The 25,947-nt window shown below is 36.4% G+C and overlaps 1 protein-coding gene across 1 annotated transcript in view; it reads right to left on the reverse strand.

Moving 5' to 3' along the window:
• Positions 1-1,376: 1,376 nt before the first annotated feature.
• LOC121733500 (myosin-VIIa) overlaps positions 1,377-25,947 on the reverse strand; it is a 33,456-nt gene continuing 8,885 nt past the window's right edge. The window contains exons 2-14 of the mRNA XM_042123760.1: positions 22,278-22,325; positions 16,625-16,885; positions 14,574-14,852; positions 14,207-14,491; positions 12,541-14,136; positions 12,190-12,417; positions 10,084-10,323; positions 9,683-9,847; positions 7,062-7,346; positions 4,518-6,986; positions 4,148-4,347; positions 3,658-3,925; positions 1,377-2,016 (exon numbers count right to left, since the gene is read on the reverse strand). Coding sequence (XP_041979694.1) covers positions 1,810-2,016; positions 3,658-3,925; positions 4,148-4,347; positions 4,518-6,986; positions 7,062-7,346; positions 9,683-9,847; positions 10,084-10,323; positions 12,190-12,417; positions 12,541-14,136; positions 14,207-14,491; positions 14,574-14,852; positions 16,625-16,885; positions 22,278-22,295 — 6,501 coding nt within the window. The 5' untranslated portion in view covers positions 22,296-22,325 and the 3' untranslated portion in view covers positions 1,377-1,809. The remainder of the gene's footprint in view (positions 2,017-3,657; positions 3,926-4,147; positions 4,348-4,517; positions 6,987-7,061; positions 7,347-9,682; positions 9,848-10,083; positions 10,324-12,189; positions 12,418-12,540; positions 14,137-14,206; positions 14,492-14,573; positions 14,853-16,624; positions 16,886-22,277; positions 22,326-25,947) is intronic.

Consider the following 25,947-nt stretch of genomic DNA (forward strand, 5'->3'; position numbering starts at 1 on the left):
GTAGCTGTACCCGTTAATTAACTGCACTCAGTTACGGTTAAAGAAAGACCGAGCTTACTGCTTGGTCAGCATAAAGCATTTTAATACTTTTGGTTTACACAAGTAATGACACAATACAAGTTTATTAAAATATATCTTTAACTACTTATCTACATTTAATCTAGAGGATATTATTTGACTCTTTTAAACATAAAATCAGATGACTCATGTTTGGGGAACTCCACAAACTACGTTGGTGTAAAAATAAAAATCCACATCGTTTCAAACCACGCTAAAATGCGTTTTTAGTTTTATTAAGCAAAATAAACAACCAATTAAATACTTTATCCAAAAATCATGGCATAACATTGATTTATTTTATACATACTAAGATACATTACGTTATGCTTATATAAATAGTATTAAAATGTTCTACATTAATGATATATGTAGTAGATATAGAAAGTGGTTTTGACGAGTGATATTATAACTTAGCGGCCTTAGCGCTGTAGCGCTGTAGCACGGCGCATATCGCCTGAGAACCCTTTTTAAATTCCTCTATACCAAGGTAAATTATTGTTATCCTCTCAAAAGCGTTATTCTACAAAATTTTATTCTATAAAATAATTTTGTATCTTTGTGTAACTTTATAAGCGGTGATTACAATTACCTAGCTATTCAATGACTGGATTGTTTAGTTACGTAGTGGAAAAGGTGTTTTCGGTGTTTTCGATTATAATAATCGAAAACCTTTACAATAAAAGCTCGAAAAAGTTAAAATTGTATTCTGGATAGGTAATGTTTAGTATCAAAGTGATTAGTTGCTATTTATTTATATGTTCAATAAATAATAATTAAATTTTGCAAAAACATTAAATACATAAATATATTTATTATTAATAGTTCCCAAAAGATAAATTGTACTAATTCATTTTCACAATTATAAATACTTCTTTTCTCAATTCAGGATTTATAGAAAAAATCATAACATAAAATATAAGTTTCAAACGACGATAAAGCGATTAATAGTCATCCCATTAGTCCTTACTTCCAAAAACTTATTTAGAGAATATATTTTGTGCTTCGCTTCATGTAAGCTTAGTTTTAATTATAATAATTACTATTAAGCATATGAGGACAATAACATGGACGGAATTTTACATAAGTATTAGTCTTGTAATCATTTTGTTTCTAAGTATATCAAATATGCAATTAACAATAAATACATATTACTTACATTAAGTGCTGATTCACACTGACTCAGTATCCAGCACAGCAATTTAATGTTTGTCGTGATCTGTTGGCTGGGTTTGACATAACTCGACCAATTAATGAGGGCTGGGACACATAAACACGATACGACGTCGTGTCGTGTTTATGTGTCCCGGCCCTTACTTAGGTCTACAATCTGCCTAGGAATCAACTTCTCTGATAGTACATATTTTATCATTCCAATGCTGATGCAGCGCTTGAATCCAGTGATGGTATCGATCTACTGTATCAATGTAAATCAGCTTTTATGCTCCTACAAAACGAACTATCAAATTAGTTGCTCAACATGATCCTGTACAAAAATATAGATTTACAACTTCACGCAATGCATACTCTCTGAAAATCACTTGTCTGTACAGTTGAACTTTCAACCACAATTCTTAATTACAGACACATCACACAATATATTAAAAATACAGTAGAGCTTCATACCAGACCGTTTCATCCACACACATTGGCGGAATTTGTATAACTTGAATTCGCATTTCAATAACGTCTTGGAGTGTTGAGCAAATATAATTTCAAGTCAACTTACTCTACTGTTATATTTATACTGTGTTACTTGACTCGCATGGACCTCTGCTTGTTCATGTTGGTGAGCATGAGGGATATGTATGAGGTGAGCAGGTCGTCCATCTTATAACCGAGCGAGGTCTCGCACAGCAGCTTGGAGCCGCGGACGAGGTTGCCGATGGTCATGTGGAAGTACGTGTTGCCGGACGACCAGTTCGAGATCCGCGTGAACGGGTGCGTCACTAGGATGTCCTGGAATATAAACGTTAGTGTTAAATATTAAGGGAGGCCCGAGCATATGAATTGTCGAATACTCAATGACCTCTCAGTCTTTGTTACAATAGCTAGATGTTACAATATTAATAGCTACTTCGTTTCCGCGTAGAAATTCTTTAATAAATTTTGTCGGTACAAAACAGTCTTTCCCCGTATCTTTGTGCCAAATTTTATACAATCTGTTTAGTGTTTATAGGTAAGACTGACAAACATGTTTTTTTGTTAGTGTGTATTAAGCACATTCTTGAAATCAAGCAATTTATGAAGTCAATATAAGGAGTAAGGACCACCCGTTAGACGAGGCGAGCACTTTCAGTGTCATATGATTTTCAATTTTAAAATCATATGACACTGAAAGTGCTCGCCTCGCCGCTGTCATTCCGGTGTGGCGCGGCCCTAACGGGTTGTCCATTAGGTACCTATTGGAAGTCAAGAACGTAAGGCTATTTATCACTTTTAATAATACAAGATCTAAGTTCACTGAATTAGATTCAGTAAATAGCCTAGATGCTATTTACTTAAATGGTGGAATATTTTAAAAACACAAGAATGTCTTGCACGGTGCAATGTTAGATGACCTAATCGAGATTATAACATTTTATACCTATTGCGTCATGTAGGATATCGACTGGTCAAAAAGCGTTTACCGAAATAATGATAAATATTTGGCTTTAAGGCGAGGATAAACCCCAATTTGTTATTCCGTGACTCCCGGTTTACCTAGTTCCAATATAATAACGAAGTGTTAAGAAATATGAGATATAAAGCACAATATTTAAAATACCTTAAACCATAAACATTTTAATAAAACGTAATACTTTGGCTGTAATTAATTTACAAAATCACCTCCGATAAAAATCTATTTCATCGAAATATAAGTATTAACTAGGATAATTATACATTTTATTTGAATAAATTGTTAGTAAATCTATATTAAAATGTCCTTAACCGAACAATTTTGTTTTTTAATGTTTATTTCCAAAGATATTTAAAAAAAACATGAAAAATAGAAAAGATCCGCCCGAGTAACTACAGTTTTATGCTAAGCTAAAATCTTATTGTGATGCGTATACGCTTGGTCATTGGTTGTGTGCAAGGTTATCGTTTTTGATTGAGATTAATCCCTGCCTTAACTATTTTAGCAACCAACAGTTCAATAAGATGACTACGCCATCTTACCTATTACATGAGTCATGGGAGCTACCAAAGCGTAACACTTTAATTATATGTTCCACCAGCCAACAAAAAGGCTTCTAGTATCTTTAGGTATTAAATCTTTCAAGTTAGGTACCTAATTATAGCATAATCGACTATCGTGCTGCGTATTTGGAGATGTATTGATGTTTGATTAAATTCTAATTCGAGGGAAATGTACGTGATCGTAGCACAATAACAAAAATAGCAAGCTGTGTACGAGAAAAGAAAATATTTAGAAACGATAGATAGGCTTTTTTCGCCCATATTATCTTTCTTTGTCTCTTTACTGAAAATTTAGGAATAAAAGTTTAAAGTTCATCTTCATCTACTTAATTTTAGCTCTTTACGCCTCTGGACTTTTCTTAGCGATAGTATATAAAATATAAATTATAGGTAGTTATTGTTGCAGTTAAATCTTACCTTTGATTGAGGATGGATCAGACTGACACCATGTTTGTTGATGGCGATCAGCAGCAACTCCGGGTAGTTGGGCTCCGTGGTCTGCTTGACTTCGAAGAACGCGGAGCCGAACGTCGGCCATCGGTATATGACCTTGAGGAACGTGATCTTGGCGTCCTCGGGCGTCATGCCCGCGTCCTGGTTGAAGGAGGCGACGATTGCCCGCTTCCAATCCGCCGAACTTTGCAGTTTTATAAGATCAGCGGGGATCAGTTCTCGGAGCATTTGTCTGGAACAATGTTTATGAATAAATTCGACTTTTTGGTAGACGATATGAACTTATAAAATTGAGGATATATGGCAAAATATTATCTATTTTTATTGTTTTAACTTTTAATTTAAACGATTTTTTTTGTAATAAGTTCACATCCGATGCAAAGCCTATCTACAAAAAGCGTGTTTTTCTGTATAAACGGGTGTTATAACCAATAAACTAACGAGATATACTTACGGTATTGCCTGTAATTCTTGCTTATTGTCTCCGAAGCGTGCTCGGTACGCGAGTGCTGCGAGGCGGGCGGCCTCTTCCCTGCCGCAACGATGGTACCCTCGGAGTAGCTTGGGCAGCTCCTGATGGAAGTGGAATATCACGTCCGCAGCCCGGTCCTTACCAGGCACCGTGTTTGTCCATAGCTTTTTCATGAAGAATACCTAAAATCATACGTATTTTAAATACAAGCAAGTGTGCAAATTGAACATGTACTTATTGGAAAAAAATATGTTGGCAACTATTATTATTGACGTAGTTATCTAATTATTATTTTTTAAGATATATAATAATATGACAACAGTTAAGTGATATAGAAGCTCAACTCCCTTGCCTGATATGTAAACTGCGGAGTGATTCCATCGCGTGTCGGTCGCGCTTTCTTGATCCAATCCGTCAAGTGTCTTACGAAGTCGAAGAAAAAGTCACCCTCCGGCACCGAAATCACTTTATCAGCTATCTTAACGAATAAACTAAAACCTTCACTAGATCTGAGATTCAGTCTCTGAGCAATGTTTTGGCAAAAGTCTTTCGCCCGAGTTGACGAGTCGACTTCGAAAGCTTCGTCCGTGTCGTCGGGGAAATACACTTTGTGGAAGATCTGCGTTGTTTTGTGCTGGATCGCTTCCACCTCGACCTGGTGCGGCGGGTATTTTCTTTGCCCATTCCTTAAAGTCTTCTGTAACCTTTGTAGCGAGTCTTGTGCGATTGGATACCTTCTAGTTCTAAGGAATAGGGTTAATTCTCTAAGAAGACCTTGACTACAGGCAAAGAGACCGGTCGCAAGCCACATGAGTTCCCAGCCTCTTTCCTCCGACATTCTGTTTCTATTATCCGTCAGCTGCTTCATTATTTGGCAGTATATCTCATCCCGTAATATTTCATGTTTTAAGGGCCCATCGAAAATGTGATCGGTGTACTCGTTTCCTATCCGGGGACGTTTCGACGGAAGATCGCCCATATACTTAAGAATAGCAGTGAAAGCGAAACACGCTTCCTCGGCTAGCTCCTCCTTCGCTTGCAACTTTTTGAGCAAAGGCTGTTTGATGGGATCCCTAGAATGTCTCCACAACTCCTCGGCTCCACCTCTTTTAGCAGAGGACAGTGTGAGCCCCTTCGATGTCGTTCTTTTAGGCGGTAGCCTGAAGTGGTCTAAGGCGTACTCCAATAAATTATGCGGCTTATCCCTATTTTCTGTTCCGTTAAACGTGCTAGTAGGTGCACGACGTCCGTGTTGCGCCCCCTCCTGACAGAACAACGCTAATATGTCAGGAGGAGGTTTCGATAGCGCTGGTAGAACGTAAACAGTTTCTGCGGGAAAATCGCCGCGTTCCATAGATCGTTCACATCGGCCGATACACCAGCCGTTATTCAAAACTGATTCCCCGGTACTATCTTCTTCTAGTATAATTAAATCTCCCTTTAAGAATGTGAGGAAGCTTGATCCCTCGCCGGGAGCTTTGTAGTCTTGTAATGCGATGACAAATTTTGATCTCTTTTTCAAACCTTCTAGGAAGTAGACAACGAGATCTCTAATATCTTCAGCGTTTGGACTCTGGAATGTGAATTCTTCGCCGCGCACTGTCGACAAGCTAAAAGTTTGCGTGAATACCTTATTAGTTTTCTGACTCGACACTGTTGTTATTTCTGGGAATGATAATTCTAGCAAAACTTGTTCTTGATCATCGACAACATATACCCCGGTCCAATTTACTGCTATTATGACATCATTCTTAGGTAAATTGGGACCAGAATTTCGATAAGCTTCATAAAATCTTGAAAATAATAGCGGCCACTTAAACTTAGCGTAACTTACAACATCTTCTTTCACTTTGTAAGCCGCAATTTTTTCTTTTACATAGTAACTCTTTTTGTATGCCTGCACTACAAGAGAACCCCACCTATCCACCGCTTTTTCTACTCCAGTCAGGCAATAGTCGGGTATGTAATTCGGGAGTAAGGTATACAAACGTTCAGTATTCATATCGTGAGCGTATTCTATGTAATATTGCTGAGCAGCAATCATCGCCAAGTCCTCTTCTTTATCACATCTGTATTCTCCGAATTTGACTCCTCGAACTACTTGTTGATAAATCAGATTAGTGGCAACTTGGTCCTCTGTGGGATCATGCCACGGAGCAAATATCTCTTTTCTGAAGAACAATCTCCAGGGTGCATTTCTTTCTTGTGCGCCTTGTTCTTTCGCGTACTGCTCACATTGTGATATAGCATCCATTACATGGTCACCACCGCTGCCGAGTGAACTTACTTTGTCAAAGAGCGCAATGTATAAGGAAAATCCAAATTGATCACGTAATCCAATTTTATCTGATAGCTGATTACAGAGTTCTCTCGCAGTAGTCGCAGAATCTGCTAGAAGTGTTTTTGTGTTTCCGTCCATAAACGTTATCGGCAGCATGATCGGTTTCTTAGATTTCGTAGCTTGAAGCTCCAGCCACGATGGGGGTTGATTTCTTGTTCCATTGTTAAAAGTTCTTTTGAGACGATCTTCACAATAGGGTGCATAACCGGGCGGGCCTTCTCTGATGAAGGCTCTGAGGTAATTAACAAACTTTTCACTTGGAGCAAAGCATCCAACACACAAGGAGAGCAATATCCAACCTCGAGCGTGTGACGATTTTGAAGAATTATTCGTCAGCTGTTTGCATATTTGGCAGTAAATTTCGTCTCTCAGCTCGGCCCTGAGTATTCCGTGGCCAATGATGAAATGCAGTTTTTCGAGATTAGATGTCGGTCGCGATTCTAGCCAAGATTGATAACTGTCCGCTGTGTATTCTTCGTCCTACAAAACAATTTTTGAGTTAAATGCTTTGTTCAATATTTATACAAAACTTTATTCCAACCTAATTTTATTTACCTGTAGCTTTCGTCGTACATCTTCACCGAGTTTGTTCTTTCGCTTTAACGTGAGCGAAACTAATTTGTGTCTAATCGACCTTGGTTTCTGTTTGTTCAGATAAGCATCAGGGTCTACGCCCATCATTTGCGCTTCTTGAAACTCTTTCGATCTGATGAAATTTCTACCGAGCGTGGCCGTCACCTTGGACATAACAGACGTGTTATCTCTCTCCATCGTATTATATCTCGGTTCTGGGAGATCTCCGGTGAACCGAAGTATCGTTATCCATAACGCCTGCGCCGCCTATAAGATAAAGAAAATTGAAAAAGTCCATTAGTATTATCTAATTATCGCTAAATCAATACTGTAATCCTAGTTAATGAATTTATAATTGTGCATTATTCTTTGATAAAAACAAAGTGTTTTTAGATAGATAGATAGATAGATAAACACTTTATTGCTCACATATAAATGGGTATACAAACAGACTTAAAATACTTAAAAACTAAGACATTAATGTGGGCAAGGGCGGCCTTATCGCTATAAGCGATCTCTACCAGGCAACCCTGCAAGGCAGGAGAGTTCACAAATAAATAGATAGCGGGGTAATTATAAGTCAAAATGGACTACATAAAATATGTACACTGATGTAATTGTTTAGGTTTATGCTACGAATTAAGATGTATAAAATATATTTCTTATTAAACATACATAAAATAATTTAACCATAAATAAAAATAAAGTATATATGTATATTACTAAATATTATATATATATATATATATATATATATATATATATATATAATATTTATATATATATATAATATTCATATACATATATATATATATATATATATATATATATATATATATATATATATATATATATATATATATATATATATATATATATATATATATATACATATATATATATATATATATATATATATATATATATAAATATTTACCGTGTGACTTTATTTCGAAGATGGCCATGTAGTTTTGATTTAAATATGGCAAGTGACCTTGAGTCACGAATGTCACGTGGAAGATCATTCCACAAGTGCGTAGCTCTCACAGCAAAGGAGTCTGCAATGTATCCGGACTTAGCAATTGGCACAACAAGCTTATTATCGTACGCTGATCTTAACGCACGGCTTTGTTCAGCACTACGAAGACAAAAGCAGTCCTTAAGGTAAGAGGGAGTACGTGGGTCAAACAGGATATTGTATAGGAACACAAGGACATGTTCTTCCCTACGGAGCCTGATGGGCAGCCAATCAAGCTGCTGACGGTACTCAGAGACATGGTCAAACTTGCGCAGCCCATATACGAACCTAATGCAGACATTTTGCAACCTTTCAAGTTTATTTAGGTATTCCTCATTAAGATCTATAGCACAAACGTCTGCATAGTCTAAAATTGGTAGAAGTAATGACTGAGCAAGCTCGACTTTAGTCTTAACAGGCAGTAAATTCTTCAACCGGTTAAGTGACCCCACCGTAGCAAAGAGCTTACGACTTACCTGTGAAATGTTGTGAGACCACTTAAGGGCCGAGTCAAAATAAACACCCAAGTTCTTAACAACCCCACTGTAAGGCAATGTTACATTATCAAAAGATATGGTAGGCAAAGAATTGTAATCAAGCCGGTTAAGTTGCTTCGATCCTCCGATAATTATAATTTGTGACTTGGTGGGATTGACAATTAGGCCATGAGATTTACTCCAATGAAGGATTGTTGCAAGATTATTATTAATTGCTTCAATGGCAGACTTAAGATCATTGGCAGGAGCGTGGGTGTAAATTTGGAGATCATCCGCATAAAGATGGAAGAAGCAGGATAGGAGGGGAGTGAGGAAATTAATGAATATGGAAAAAAGGAGAGGGGACAAGATACCACCCTGAGGCACGCCAGCAGAGATACTGCAGAAACCAGACATCCGATCATTGACCCTTATACATTGAGTCCTACCATAAAGATAGCTACGGAACCATTCAAGAACAGGATCAGAGAAGTGAAGCGCACCTAGCATTGCTAATAGTATGTCAAGGTCTACGGTATTAAACGCATTGCTGAAGTCCAGCAGAGCTAGCACTGTAAGTTGCTGATTTGACATGGCCAGGCGCGCGTCATCAGATACCTTAGTTAGAGCAGTAACCGTACTGTGGCCGGGTCTGAAACCGGATTGGAGAGGACTGAGCAGACCATTGTTATTAATAAAGGAGCTTAGTTGTTGATAAACAAGGCGCTCAAGGACTTTGGATAAGAAAGGAAGGATGGATATGGGTCGGAAGTGAGAAGGAGACGTAGGTGACTGAACTTTGGGTATAGGGATGACTGCAGCTTTTCGCCAACAGCTTGGAAATGTGCTAGAGCTTAAGGAAAAGTTAAAAAAGTGTTTTTAGTTAAAATAAAGTTGTTAAAAATGAATTATGTAATTTGTAGTAAGAATAAATTTAAGGAATAAAAAAAGTATATTGATCAGTTTTGTAGATGTGAAAATTACACTAATAGGTACTAATAAAATAATAAAATACACCCAAGTTATAAGATATTCATAAGAAGTAGGACTTATAGATACAATTTGTTTGTTAGGAGTTGCAACTGTTGGAAAGAATGACTTATATTTACCAGCTGGTCTCCTTGTGTATGCAGGGGCAGTAGCGGATGTTTGAGAGGTTTCTTAGAATACTGATGTGTGACATTTCCTTGGAAGTATGTGGCTGCAAACTTCTGGAATTTAAACTCCGACAAATCCTCCTCGTCCTCTGATGTGGTTTGCATAGGCGTCACCATCTGCAATTAAAGAAACATTTTTGGGTTAAAATTTTAAGGATAACTACCCTTTGGTGTTGCGAGTGTAATCACTTATCAGCAAGCAGTTCCGCTCGTTTTCTAGTCCATTTCACAAAGAAATTACGCAAGCTTTCGCAAAGCAAGCAAAGGAATTGCTCAATAAAGATGTTCCCAACTGAATGTTCAGTGAATTCACCATGACGTTCATGAACTACATTATAAAACTAAACTCTTACCTCTTGTTGATCGGCTCTTAGCTGGGGTAGGTCACTAAACACAGACGTATCTTTAGGCGCGGGTGCTTCACTGCTCGAGTCCGGTAGGAAATCAAACATAGCTTCCACTAATTTGCTATCATCAACCGGCTCGTCTTGTTTTCGAGCCGCCTCCTGTAGTAAAGTCCTTTTGGCTTCTAGTTGACGTTTTTCTTCTAATGCTAGTTCTGCTTCGCGTCGTTCGAGTTCGTACATACGTTCCTGAAACAAAATAGAGCTTCAGCTAATTTTCGCATTATAAACGCAGACATCCGATTACTGACAACACCGAAAATAAATTGACCGACAACATATATTAATTAGAGATAGCAAGCTCAATGCTCATATTTAATTTCGTTTTTAGGGTTCCGTAGTCAACAAGGAACCCTTATAGTTTCGGATGTCTTTTTTTTGCGTCCACCCTACCGTGTAGGGTGTCGTTGGATAGGTTTATTGAAAATATTATGAGTATTAATAGATCATTTTCCGATTTAGGGATCCATTTGTGAAATATGAAGTTTGAAAGTGGAAAAAATCATTAAAGTACATATCATACCCTTCTACAAGCTAAACGGTTATTTCTGGAAATGTTAAAAAATTTACGGGAGTAGGAAATATGCTGAATTTCAAAGGGAAACTATAAGAAGACTTTAAAAGTTATTGAGTAATAGTCGATCAACTGAAAAAAATGTATTCGGCGAAGTTTAAAGGACCTTCCCTTTCAAATTCCTTTATACGAAACTGCGATGATGTTGTTAGTAGTGTAAAACACGTTATAAATGTACATTAATTCACCATATAAAAATTATCAAAAATTAGCGGTACTACGGAACCCTACATTGTGCGTGACCCGACACGCACTTGGCCGGATTTCTTGTTATCACTAATCGATACTGCAAAACCAACTGTTACTAGTAACTTTATACACAACAGTCAACAACATAATATATATTCATACTATAATATCAAATATGTATTGCTTAAAGTTATGCATAATTTTTTAAATTTGAATTTGATTTTAAAGGAGGATATAACAATGGTTTAAACATCTCAATGATAAACTAATAGTTTTTTGTAATTCACTTTTTTTTTTGTTATATGTACCATTCAATGTTAAAATTACTTGCCCAAGAACATGTTTTCCATTTAAAGTCCATTAAATCGTTTTTCATTATATCTACAAAATTGTAGTCGATTGAATTAAGCCACATTATGTGCACAAAACACGCGTGTTTAGTTTTAATTAAATTGATATACTGACTTCAACTCAGCTGTAACCCAACCGCATCCAGGTCGTAGGTAATTGTATAACAACCTACACGGTCGATTGAGACCTGCTGTTACGTCAATTACTACGCCCGATATTTTAAATATTGTGCACAAGTTAGATTACAATAATGAAATTTAGGAAAATGCACTTAAAGTAAATGCTAGATTGGTATGAAAAATAAAAAAAGATTTAATCCTGACAATAGTGTTTTGTACTTCTCTAAGCAGTCACTGGTGTTTTTTTGGTTACAATGTTTTATACGGAACATGGTCTGTGCTCAAGTAGTGAACGAAAACTATCTTCGTATTTAAAACATTACCTTAGTTTAGGACGTTAGCGGCTAACAATGATAATAATGACGTTGCTGTAAAATATAACATCTAAATCAAGATTACATAAAGTTATTGTGACTATAAAGCGTGCATTTTTAATCTAATTAGAACAAGTAATTAAGCGAAACTTAATTGATTTATAATAATTGAAGTGTCGCGAACTAGTCGCGAACGTGAAAACTGAAATAGTTCTACTTGTAATATTATGCAATGCCAATGGCCAACTTTGTTTATAGGCTGACATGGACAAATAAAATATGTGTTTTGGACTATTTCAAGAGCCTTATGGAACCTGATTCGTTTTTTTTTGTGCATAAGTTCAAGGCGCGACGCAACGACCATGCGCGGAATTTCTTAATGTTAAAAATATTAAAACTTTGTAATTACTTACTTATTAGTTATTTATAAATTCTAGAATTAATTTCAATCCTATTTTCGTTGATAATAATCATATTTTAATTATTTATTTTGTCTAAAGTTACTCACTCTGTAGTTCTGCTCCGCGATTTCCTTAGCGCGTGTGTTTCCTTGATGTTGTAGTCGCTGCTCCTCTTGCCTCCGTAATCGAAGAGCTTCGTTGTGAGCCTTCGCTTCCTGCTTCAACCTTCTGTAGCGACGCATCGCTATTAACCGCCTTACATGACTTTGAATTTTAACGATTGCCCACATCTTGTGGCCGTAGGATCTTCGGACCAAGTAGCCACGAGCTGCTGCCTGAAAAAATATTATGATTTTTTATTCTGTGTCATCAAAAATTCGACAAAAACTATACTTTAGCACATTTAATTATAAATTACTTCTAAAATGTAGTAGCAGGACAAGTTTTAATCAACTTACCTGTAGTGAAACAATATGCCCACGAAGATGTCGAAATCTATGCGCTAGAACTCGAGCACGAATCAGGGCCTGTAGCCGCGCGTATCCCACCTTCATCTTGTTGTATCTGATCCTCTGCAGCTTCCCTCGCCAGTGACGTTGAATCAGTACTGCGGCTGCTCTCATCTTTAAGAATCTTCGCCTGTATACCCATCCCCGAATAGATCTCTGAAGTATGAGTATCTTTCGAGTAAGGACTCGATCTCTCTCCTGTTCCAGAAATAGATCGTGTGCATCTTTTAAGAACACTTTGGTGTGACCTAGCTGATAATCTGATTTACCTAGGACGGTGGCGCAAATTCTCTTCGTTGCGGCCATACAGTCAGTTTTGTGCGCTGGAGGTACTCCCGATATCAAAAACCTATATCTCTCCACAAATTCTTTAAAGCTATGTCTAATAGGATATCCAGCTCGTCTAATTCGTATAGTTTCCATCATACCTGAGTATCTTAGTTGTCTACAGCACAACCCTCTATCGAACATCATGGGCTTCTTAAATTCGTTGGGTTTGATACATCGGATGAAAAATGGTTGACAAGTACCCAACGTTCTCATCAATAAATCTAATGATTTTTTAAATTGCGTCGACAAAGTAGGGGTTCTTTTTCTTGTTTCTGATCCCATAATTATATCTTCCTGGAAAATATGCTGTAAAAACTTGTTCGTGGACATGTGAATAATTTGGAGTAGGTCAGCACTAAATGTGTCACGATTTTTCTCAAGAAAACCTCGAGTATCATAAAATACTATTCCGGCAAAATGATTGAGCCCAAAACTAGTGTTAATGTCTGACTTTGGTTTTAAGTAATTTCTGTGTAATCCATGAGTTTTGTGCAGTTTAGCCAACATAGTTTGATCCGTGCCCTTCGGAAACTTGGATTCTTCATCAATAAGTGCCATTATATTTAGTTGTTTCAGAGCTATCAAATCTAAAGCATCTTGGTTGTCCACAAACTCAATATGTTGCCAATTGATGCCCTCGTGATTGTATTCTTCTTGCTCCAATTTAAATATGTGCCTCACAAAGAATTGCTGCAAATTCTCATTTGCAAAGTTAATACAAAATTGTTCGAAACTGTTGTGGTCGAAATTTTCAAAGCCAAATATATCAAGTACTCCGATGGCAGTTCTCATCGTTGATTTCGGTCTGTAAATTGCAGCATTGATTTTCTTGACTATTGTTACAAAAAGCCGGCCATAAATTCCTTTCACAAAAGCATCTCGAATATCCACCGACTGTTCCCGGCTGAGAGTCGATACTACAGTTTCTCCATGAGCGAATAACGTTTTCCTTGTTAATGCATTAATGAGAGACTGCGTCGGAACACCTAATAAGTGAGCTACTCTTTTAACATTAGCCTGTTCTATGATCTCAGTTGCATCGAGATTATCAACAATAGTCGCCTCATATTTGATATTTCCGCAGTGAAGTACCGCCGCTAATAACTTTAAGATTTCCCAGATTTCTGGTTCCGTAAATAGCAATACTTTCATAGCAGACCTAATATCTGCGAATTCAGCAGCATCATCTCTTCCTTCACACGTAAAGCTGTTTCCCTGAAACGTAAAATAAATATTCATAATGTGCTTGGAATCAACGGAACCTACTATGATGAAAAGTACTCACTCCAGATAAATAACGATATTCTGATGGTTCTCCTAAATCTAATTTCTTCTTTTCTTCCTTCGACAGTCCGGCCAGCAGACAGTAAAATACGTGATAGTTTCTCTCGTCCGTGCTTTGGTGAACTATTCTTGATTTCTCCAGTAAATATTGTTCTATTTTAGCACCTTCGATCACACCGTTATTATTAAAATGTATATCTATGTATTTTCCAAAACGAGATGAGTTATCGTTTCTAACAGTTTTCGCGTTACCAAATGCTTCTAAAATTGGATTTGCTTCTAATATCTGAAATAATGTAAAGACAGACGCATAAGAATTTATTTTAATATGTAGTTTCTGTTTATTCTAGAAATGTCTAGTAAAGTACCTGTTGTTCAATCCACGAATGCTTCCCACTTATAGCTGCTAAGTATTGTAAAATAAGTTTAGTAGATTCAGTCTTGCCGGCTCCTGACTCCCCGCTGATGACGATGCACTGGTCCTGGCCATACCGCCGCATGTGCGCGTACGCATTGTCTCCGATGGCGAAGATGTGTGGTGGCAATTCACCAATCTTCCTCTCCTTGTATAACTTAATTTGGTCTGCTGTGTATATTGGTAGTATTTGGTATGGATTGACTGCTACCAATATAGAACCCGTATACGTCTGAAAAAATACACAACATTCAATATTATATCATTTTATATTCATTGTATTTGGTTAGTTCATATCATCGAGTTACATTTGTCACTTTTTAGGGTTCCGTACCCAAAGGGTAAAAACGGGACCCTATTACTGAGACTTTGATGTCTATCCGTCTGTCTGTCTGTCTCCAGGCTGTAACTCAATAACCGCTATAGCTATACTTCTGAAATTTTCACAGATTGTGTATAATTTCTGTTGCCGCTATAACAATAAATAACTAAAAACAAAATAAAATTAATATTGAAGAATCCCATACAACAAACGTTATTTTTTTGGCCTTTTTTGCTCGTTATCAATAATCGCATAGACTAATAAATAATAATAAAAGCCTTAGTTATGTGCCTACTTTAATAATTAATAATAATATTTAAATAAAATTAAAATTTAAGGGGGCTCCCGCCTCCCATACATAAACACAATTTTTGGCCTATTTTTCGTCTATAACGGAACGAAACCCTTCGTGCGCGAGTCCGACTCGTACTTGGCAGATTTTTTATAACAAGCGTTTTTGCATTCAAGTCGTTAAATTGGGTCAACGAAATTGCAATTCAGCAGGCGTGCCTGATTCTGCATGCTACAATGCAACAGTTTGAACTCAAAATGAAAGTACAAGTCAATTGTGAAGCTCGTGTGAGTTGGGTATTGAATAAGTTGGTACCTGATAAGTACTGTGCTTTCATTTTTGGTAAACATACCTGCTGCTACTACTACATTAAGTTCGTATTTTGTCTTTTTGTAGGTTAGATTACTTACATGAAATTGATATTATACCTATTAGTAGTAAATTGTAGTGTCGGAGCTGTAAAATATTCACTGTAAAATGTTTCTGGGTTGAGTAAATTTAAAATACGGGAATACGTAAATCCAAAATAAACAAAGTCACAAAATATTACGCTGAACGCGGTTCGTGAATACATTATATGGTTCATTATTACAGGTCATTGACTTACATTTTGCCTACTGACCTACATCTAAATATTTACTCAGTCACTTCAGTTTTAACTAGATCTGTTTGTTTTGTTAAATTGTGTAGTGCTTATTCATGCAGTCTAAACATTAAAAGTGCTAACAATTTTATAATTTAAAACTTTTTGTTATATGGAGATGGTTATATTTATTATGTAGTTTTGCTCAAATATTATCCATCGAAACATTAGATCATGCAGCTTTGAAACACTACTTCCTCGACACTTCTAATGAAAAGTAAAAATCGGCCAAGTGCAAGTCGGCCTCGGGCACTAAGGGTTCCGTACCGTTATAGAGCGAAAATAAGGAAAAAAATATGTTTTTTGTATGGCAGCCCCCCTTAATTATTTATTTTATTTTAATTTTTTTATTTAATATTAAAGTACACATATAATTGAGGATTTTGTGAAAATTTGAAGTGCCTAGCTGTTGCCATTATTGATTACGAGCAAAAAAGGCCAAAAAAATAACGATAATATTGTCATTGTTGCCATTATGGATTACTAGCCAAAAAGACCAAAAAAGTAACGTTTGTTGTATGGGAGCCCCCCGTAAATATAAACTTTATTTTGTTGCTATAGCGGCACCAGAAATACATAATCTGTGAAAATTTCAGAAGTCTAGCTATAGCGGTTCTTGAGTTACAGCCTGGAGACGGACAGACAGACGGACAGACATCGAAGTCTCAGTAATAGGGTCCCGTTTTTACCCTTTTGGTACGGAACCCTAAAAAGACCCACCGGCCACCTCAAATAAGTAGAACTTACATAAATGAGGTTATCGTTGTAGCGGATGAGCAGGTTCCTCAGGATGCCGGCCTCGTGCAGGTCCCCCAGCGAGATCATGTCCTCGACGCCGTGCACGGAGGTGGCGTGCATGGCCTTGATGCGGCGCTCCGGCGGCAGCCATTGCTCCTGGCCGTCGTCGTCCCGCACCCGGATCCGCCGGCCCTCGGCGGCGAGCACGCGCGCTCCTATGGCCACGTCGAACTCGCGACCGGAAACCGGCTCGATCCATATGTAATCACCCTGGAATTGCACGAATGTGAGGTCAGTGTGTGTTTGTGGACTAATGAATGGGAGTTATGTTTGGGATATGATATTTTATATTATAATATGAGTTTGAGACAAATGAATGGCAGGATATTTTGAACTTGTGACTTGCGAAAATTCTTGAAACAATGTCTATAGCAAACACTGTACAATTTTCGCCGGTTACATTGCTTCGCACGTTACTAAATCGACAGCGGATGATGGATGCTTTTAGGATCTTTAAGGCTTTTGATTGCTACTGGCGCAATATTTTGCAGGTTTACTAATTAGTTTCTAATATAAAGGATTGACATAACAGAAAGGGATCACAGAGAATAGGGATGATGATAAGGTCAAAGATTAGCGAATTTTGTTAATAAAATAAAGAAATCACGGTAAAAAATAAGTGTTCCGAAAATTTTAGCTCGATAGCATTTGTATTTTTTTTTGTTATGCGCCTTCAAAGTTGGATAATCAAGTCGATTTTTTTTTCATTAAAAATTAATTATAATTTAATTTTTAATTAAATTATAATTTTTAATTAAATTATAATTAATTTAAAAACTTAATATTTGTATACTATTCGATAACTTATGCAATTTAAAGCAACTTTTGTTATGAAACCACTTTCATAAACGCAATATTTAATATACCTATCAAACAAAGTTCTCTCCCGATGCGTACAAACTACGAAAGAGTGACGTCAATCTTTCGTAGCACTTTGTATGGAGCGTTTCGGGCAGGTATATTTTATGAGATGTTTGAATTGTCATATCTTGGTGAATTTTTAAGCTATGAGAGTCATTCTTTCAGCGATGTTTCTATTCTTTAAGGGTCTTTCAATTACCAATAAGAAAAAAAAAGTCATCAAGCCTATTGATTCGGGCTGAATGGACCCAAATTAAGACTCTCCGTTTCTATAAAATTCACAGTACCTTAATAGCTAAAATTGTATCCTTCATGATTACTGGAATTCCATCCGTTAACGTATTTACTTCAAGCCTTCATATAGGCTCATCAAAACCGTCATCATTCCACAAACAAACAAAACTAAATTAGAGCACAAGAATGTTCGCGGAAAACATTACGAAGATTTATCACTTTTTGCACAATTTCATTTCTGAGTAGGTACTCCATAACACTTTGTCTCCTAACGACTACATAGAAACAAACAGCTGTGCATACTCAAACTGTACTACTGGACACCGGAACTGGCGAGGCACCGACGAATTTAATAGAAAGTGTACGTCCTTATTTGTTCGAGTTAATTGACGATGCGATCGTCGCACAAGATAGTCATCTTGCCTACGTGAAAGTCAATAATAATAGCAGTCTATGTAATAACTAATAACTATTGTACGGTTTTGTATGTTTTTTGCGCCTATTATAACTGATACCAACGAGGGCTATAATTTTGTTTACAAGTTAGTTTACCAGTCTATTTGTGATTTTGCCTATTTAATTATGTAGATCAATATATTTATTATGTTCCCTACTATCTCTTTAACAGTGTTTTTTTAATATCTCAAGTTACATAATATTTACTGTTGGCCAAACGTAGATTTATTAACTTATTTTGTGTTTTTATTTAAAATATCTATTATCGCCTACTCTATCAAAACTAGTAAACTGTAGAAAACTTCATTACAAGTTACGTACCTCAAATACTATATTATCCAGGTCCATTTTGGTATTATTTTTTGGTCCACTTATACCAAACACTTGGATTTATTCCTAATCAAATGATTTTGGCTCGTTACTTAATTAAGTTACTGTAGTGTTTGCTGTGATAACGTTATCAGTGACCGAGCCACTGAGGCACTGAGAGGCCAATCAATGATTGAGCGAATTTGATCTGAACTTAAGTGTTTAATAATAAATATATCTGCTATGTAATTTAACATTAAACTAATGAAATTCTAACTTAATTCCATGGCAATTTCAGCGATTTCATATAAATCTCACTTTCATCCACGTATCATTAACGATCATTTTATAGAGTATAAAAAATACAGATCCGATCCATATTTCTTTCTTTAAATTGATGCTGGCATAGATATCAGCCGTAAATGGTAGTAACCTAAAATATAATGGACGGCGCGCACGCAACGCGTCCACGTATGTTAACATGGAGTGTAACGACAGGCTACAGGACAGGTGTAAAACATTTCTCTTAAAACAACATCCGACTATCACTTTGATGATTTTTTAATACTTTAGAGATTTAAGGAAGTTGTATTTTAATGACAGAATAGCGTGATGCTGACGATCCTTTTGTTTTGCAAGTGTATTAAAGACATTAAGTTTCTGCTAGTGTCATTCGGCACTATTGGAAAAGAGAAGTTACATTTACTGTTACATTTATCTCATTTAGAAACAAAATATTTTGAAAGAGTAATGTAATACCCAATACCTATATCCTACTCATAAGGATCTTTAGGGAGCTACTGAGTAGGCCGAATAAATGTTTATACCTACTGAAACCATGACTAAGCCAACGTCACCAAAATAATCTTGAACAGCCTCGACTAGCCGATGTTGCATATTCATTTGTTTTGAAACAGGTTTGTATTAAAATGAAACTATCGACGAATCTCCCACGCGAATACAGACCCAGCCTTACGTTCGCAGTTCTCACTGTCACTCTCGGTTTAGTATGCGGTTTCCCAGGCCGGGTTTTTACTCAGCAGCTATTGGCATTGAAAACTTGGAGCCATTGTCAACAAAATAGGCGAAGATATGAATGCAAAAGAAGGCAAAGATATTTTACAAGAATTACTAGAATTGAGGCGTTGCATAGCAGTCAGTACTTAATAGGCAGTTAATTATTAATTAGACGGCTTCCGAATAGTTACTAAAGGATTGCGCTAATAAAACTTGATTAGTAACAAATTACTTACTTAATTATAATAATGAAAGAAATTCATAATTGGCTTTATGTTTTTATAATTGTATCCTTAAAGAAATTTTGGCAAGCTGTAAGTTTTCTGAATAAAATAAATAAATAATAAATGTCTATAATATTATGTAAAGTTCTTTAGTCTACACGCTACTAATTGCCAACTACCTCTAGAATCCGACAACTGACAAGTGACGTTCGTCTCTTTCCTCTAATTTAGGGTTTCGGTTGGCAGATATTCTGCTCGAATCAGTTTCATTGAAAATTTCTACTTCATTCACACGAGAGTAATTTTGTGAGTCATGATTAGTATGAAAAATAATTTACGCGACCGAAATTCTGCGACTCTCGACTCACAAAATAACGCTCGTTTAGCTCCACCCTTACAGATTTTTTTATAGTTTGTAAATAACTGAAATGAGTCAGTACGGGCTAGTGTGAGGTGAATGACCCGCCAAGTTCTAGATTCTGTATCTGGCGGAATGTTCTTGCCAAACGCACTGATCGGAACTCGCTCCGCTATTTGTGTTTTATTCTCCATGCGGTTGTGCTGTCTTGCACGTGCTGCTCATTATCTCTTTAATTACCTAATTAATATGTCTGTAGACATTATACAACCGATAATTAAAGACGTGAGTAGAAGAACCAGATAACATTTTGTAACATGAGGACAATAAACAATTACAATTTTTTTCCCTTATAATTTAAACAAACCTTGTAACTTGCCTCATTCACCATCTGGCTAATACGAGTATATCTGGCTACACATAAAATCCACATTTTTTTATTTTAAATAATTTTCCCAACCTGCTTCCTCCACTCATGTTTTCTTAATATAGTTTCCTCAGGCACTAGTTTTACTACATAATATTATTATGAATGCGAATTTCTGACTGTATGGCTGTTAATCGCATCACGTTTCAACTACTAAAACGACGTTTTAATTGAGATATGGAGTTATACTGAGTCTCGGAAAAGGACAATTCATATTTTTAATTTTTATATCGAATAAATTACGGTTCCAACGTGATAAACGAAGTTGCACACTTACACAGCTAGTAGCTAGTAGTTTTTAAGTAACATAATAAAGGGGATGGCCACAGGGGATGGCCATATTATACGTCCTTTAATAAAGCAATTCTATAGAAATTATTTTGGCACGCAAAAACTGTTTTGTTTGCAATAATTGTCGCAAAATTGCTAAATTAAAATGAAAGATATACAATAACCTTTTTATTAAGTCTCAAAAACTACATAATATTATAAATCAGTGGTTCTTAACCTTTTAGCCATGAGGGACCATTTTACCAAATGTTTGTTTAGCCGGAGACCACCCAGTTGGTTTAAATAAACTAAGGGTCGTTTGATAAAGAAAACAGGTACAACTTTATAAAAAACTAAAAGTTACAGATTTTTATTGAATGTAATTTTTGTGACTACTGAGTACTGACTGCATAGTGCATACTCTTTACTGACTTCTGAATTCTCACATACTATTAGGATGGCTTCGTGTACCACTTGGAATCCCTCCAGGGACAACCAGTGGTCCGCGGACCACCGGTTAAGAACCACTGTTATATATTATAATATACCTAATCGTACCTAGCGTAAACGGTTGAAGCTTAACCTTAGTGGGTTAATGTTATTCAAGGTAAGTCCACCGAGAATCATTGAACTTTAATCTTGTAAACTCTGAGGCGATAGTATTTGCAATGTTAGCACCAGCAGATCTTTTACAATCTTTAACCAACCTTTACAAAACGGTACCTATAATCTTCTGTCTTTGAGCGACAGAAATAAGCAAGATAATGAAGAGACGTTTTGCAAGTGTGACAGAATTATAATATTGTAAATTGAATCCTAGAACTGAAATCCTATGATTCATAAAATTATCTGTAAGATAATACTATGAGCACTATGAGATCCTCAAAGGACTGCAGTAGCTAATTAAAATTGATACTTAAGAGGACCAAAAAACCTTCTTTCATATGCCAGGTGAAAAAGGACGACGCGGAATCATCGCCAAGTTAGTTTTAATTGAATAAAAGACGAACTGTAATGATTATGAAAAACGTGTTTTGAGCAAATTTAGGTTTTATCAATGCCTTTTTTGACATTAAAAAATATTAAAGAAAAGAAGCAAACGTCGAAGATCCAAGCAAAAATGTGTCTAAAACAAGGTTTTTTGTGAAAAGAAATTATCGAGCATTTTTTCAGTAATCGTGTTTTCGTCTTGAGCATTTAATCTTCATCAGAAGTTACTCGTGAAAAAAATCAGTTTTCTAGACCTTACAGATTTTGAGATCTAGGTTTAAGTAGTTAGTCAAGTAAGGGTCAGGTGCATTCCTAAACCGCCATTTAATTATGACCTTCAATTTAATGAAGAGTTTGACAGATAATGTATAGGGCTTAAGCCAAAATTTTGAATTAATTACATTAATTAATTAATGTACCAATCTGAGTGTGACAGAAAGTATGTTTTATACTTACTCTGGTAACGATCACCATGATGGCGCCGACATGTGGTCACCGGTCGACCTGGAATAAATAAACACAATATTTAGTACTTATTCATTTAAACAACAAATTTTAAATATAAACTTGAAGAGAAACTAAAGTTTACTGCAACTCTAAATATTGCACAGTAACATGTCGAGTTGTAGTCAACATTTTTGAAATAAGAATGTGGTTCGTTGTTTGATTTGAAGTTAGAGCGTTCACAAAGGCACACAAAAAAACGTAAAAGAGTTGACATAATATTTTGCCTTTATGGCGCTGACTGGTCGTGTGCAGGTGTTAAGTGGCGATTGTCAGCTTTCTGGGAAATGATCACGAACAAACTGAACGACCAACGCCGTTCAGATATATTTTACCTCTTGCAAGATATTTATGCAGACGACATAAGGATGACTCTCATATATAAAAGCTTTAAGGAAATAATATTTCGTCAGTGTCAAACGTGGACGGTAACGATCCGTGCATTTCTCCTCAACAAGTAAAAATCGGCCAAGTGCGAGTTAGACTGGCGCCGAAGAGTTTCATAAAGAATAGAAAAAATATTATTTTTTAACAAAAAATTGAACCCGACTTCCAAGGTAAAAACGATATTCTTCAAATGATCTAAAAAGTATGAAATAATTCTTATTTTTCATTAGGGCCTTTTTCAAAATTCGACTAAACCTACCTACTACTTCTGCACCCAAATTTCATTCTTTTGAAGTCGGTACCAGCTAAGTTCTATGTCAAGGATCTCAGTTCTGAGCTGGTACCGACTTTACCCCTCCCTTAAAATATTAAATTTATTTTGTTTTTTAGTATTTGTTGTTATAGCGGCAACAGAAATACATAATCTGTAAAAATTTCAACTCCCTAGCTATTACCGTTCTTGAGTTACAGCCTGGAGACAAACAGACGGACAGACAACGAAGTCTTAGTAATAGGGTCCCATTTTTACCCTTTGGGTACGGAATCCTAAAAATGAACTGCCTGTATAGTTGACAACTTGTGACTGGTAAAGTTGTAGAATATAGAGTATTTTACATTATAATACTACGCTGTTACGCTGTTTTAAAAGATTGAGGGGTTTCTCGCCAATTTTATATAATATAGAAGATAGAAGGTGTGGGAGACAGTATGGGCGAGAAACTGTTTGAAATTCCTTACCTTCCTACCTGAGACAACCCGTAGAGCAGAAAAGTAGGAAGTAGGTTTTATATATTACTAGACGTTCCGCGTGGCTTCGCTCGCGTAAATTAGATATTTTACAGACAAATTAGTCCACAGAAAATAGCCTATGATCCTTCACGTGGTCTACCTCTTATCTATGCCAAATAACATAAAAATTGCTCCAGTATTTCGTGAGATAAGCCCTTTCAAATAATTTCCTCCGTTTTTCCACATTTTCCTCTATTTCTTCGCTCGTATTAGTCTTAGCGTGATAAAAAATAGCCTTCCTCGATAAATGGGCTATCTAGCACTGAAATAATTTTTCCAATCGGACCAATAGTTCCTGAGATTAGCGCGTCCAAACAAACTCTTCCGCTTTTTAATATTAGTAAGTATAGATATACATATACATGCATGCATGCATGCATGTGTCCTGCCAGTCTTATCATACGGCTGCCAAACCTGGAGCCTCACAAAAAAACTGACAGAAAAGCTAGAAACTTGCCAAATATCCATGGAACGGAGCATACTAAACATTAAACTATTAGATAAAATAAGATGCTCTACGATAAGAGATAAAACAAAGTTAAAAGATATCACAGCGCAGACTAACAAGCTAAAATGGAGATGGGCCGGACAACTTATACGAGGCAAAGACAAGTGGAGCAAAACAGTAACAGTAACTCACTGGTACCCAAGAGGCAATAAAAGAAAAAGAGGCAAAAAACTAAAATGAGAAGCAGCAGAAGCAGCGGGAAAGACCAGGCATAGAGCAGCATTAGACGTAAATGAATGGAAAAGACTGGAGGAGGCATTTGCCACAAGGCATTTAGACTAAATTTTTAACAATTATAACTTTGTAACTTGTAATGTAACCAATTTGTATAATATGTCTAAATTAAGAGGCTATCAAAAAAAAAGTATAGATAAGCACAAGATGACGCCCGCAAATCCGTTGTGCAGAAATTCGTTTATCGCGCGCGCGTATATTATACTATGTTCCTTCCCGGGACTCAAACTATCCCCATACTAAACATCAAAATTAGTTCAGGGGCTTAAGCGTGAAAAAGGACAGACACACTTTCGCATTTATAATATTAGTGTGGACTGTGGAAGTATGGATTCGGTACTTTCATAACAACGTACAACCGACGCCATTACACGCGAGCACCTCTCGTGCTTGGTCACTTAATAAATCCAAGGCATCTGTATATTTCACGTCTCACGGTATTAAATTAAACTCATAATGATCGGTACGTGCGCGCTCAGGGGGCGAACGTGATGTTTGCTGAGCGTTGTGCAGGCGCGGGCTGCGGAACAAATTGTAGCGGAAGTCCTTTATGTCGGGCCGTTCATCTCCGATAGAGTACCTACCTCAGAAGGTAGAAACGTACCTTTTGTTACAATTCCAAGAGGTATAGATACAGTAAAATTGTATAAACTACGAAGGTTTTCATCTAATAGTTTCAGTCTTGTTGACTCGCATTTAACAGTAAATTGGTATTCTAATAATTCTCGTAATTCTATATACTATATACTATTTCAAAGTAAAGTAAAACTCTACCTCCAATCAGAATCCTCCTTGCGGAGCCCTACCATAAATTAGGATAGGCTATACATGTATTAAGATTTTAGATAAATTTAATTTCTATTTACTAATCTCTTTATGGGGTAATATAATTTACAATATTGATTGTAATTTTCCATCTTTTTAGTAAAAAATGGTCCCGTGCAAGTTTCTTGCGCCGATTCTTCTCACCGGGTTAGTTCTCGAACCGGTGGTAGGCACCATAGTTTCCACGTTCTTCCGACTTTCAAAAAGTGTATTCACTTTTTTTTTTCAAATTCTTTTCAAATTCATTCAAACTAGGTATCACCTAGTTTGAATAAAAAATATTTTATTTTAATAAGGAGTGTTTTTATATATGAAAAGCTCTAGAATTATAAGGTCCATGATCAAATGACGTTACTGATTTACAATTAAGCTCCCAGCCCTATGTAACTTAATACATGTTTTAATCATAAAGTTAATATACCTAGCGGAATAGAGCATCAATCTCGAGCTGTCAAACGAAACCGAAATTGGTTTTCATCTGTGTGAAAAATATGTATACGTATACACTTACACAAACATGATTGAACATGAATTCTATGAAATTAAATTGTCAACGTGCGGCACGTGCCGACTGGACGTCAAAAAAAGAGGGCTGCTGTCATGTATCTCACGTCTCTTTTTACCACGCAGTGTTACTGATAGTGACATCTCTCTTGCTCAGGCCTTTGTTTCTCTATCCCGTATATTAACTTTATGGTTTTAATTGGATATAATTTGTATGGTATGGTTACTATAACATGACATTCATTATGTACACTTTGTAGTAGCCGTAGGGCTGCCATCCGTCTGGATTTTCTCGGATTTGTCGTGTTTAACCGGCGACAGCAATGATGATGGCAGCCCTAGTAATGGGTATAATAATGTCATAGACAACCAATG

This window comes from Aricia agestis, chromosome 1, assembly GCF_905147365.1.
Source record: "Aricia agestis chromosome 1, ilAriAges1.1, whole genome shotgun sequence".
NCBI classification, from domain to species: domain Eukaryota; kingdom Metazoa; phylum Arthropoda; class Insecta; order Lepidoptera; family Lycaenidae; genus Aricia; species Aricia agestis.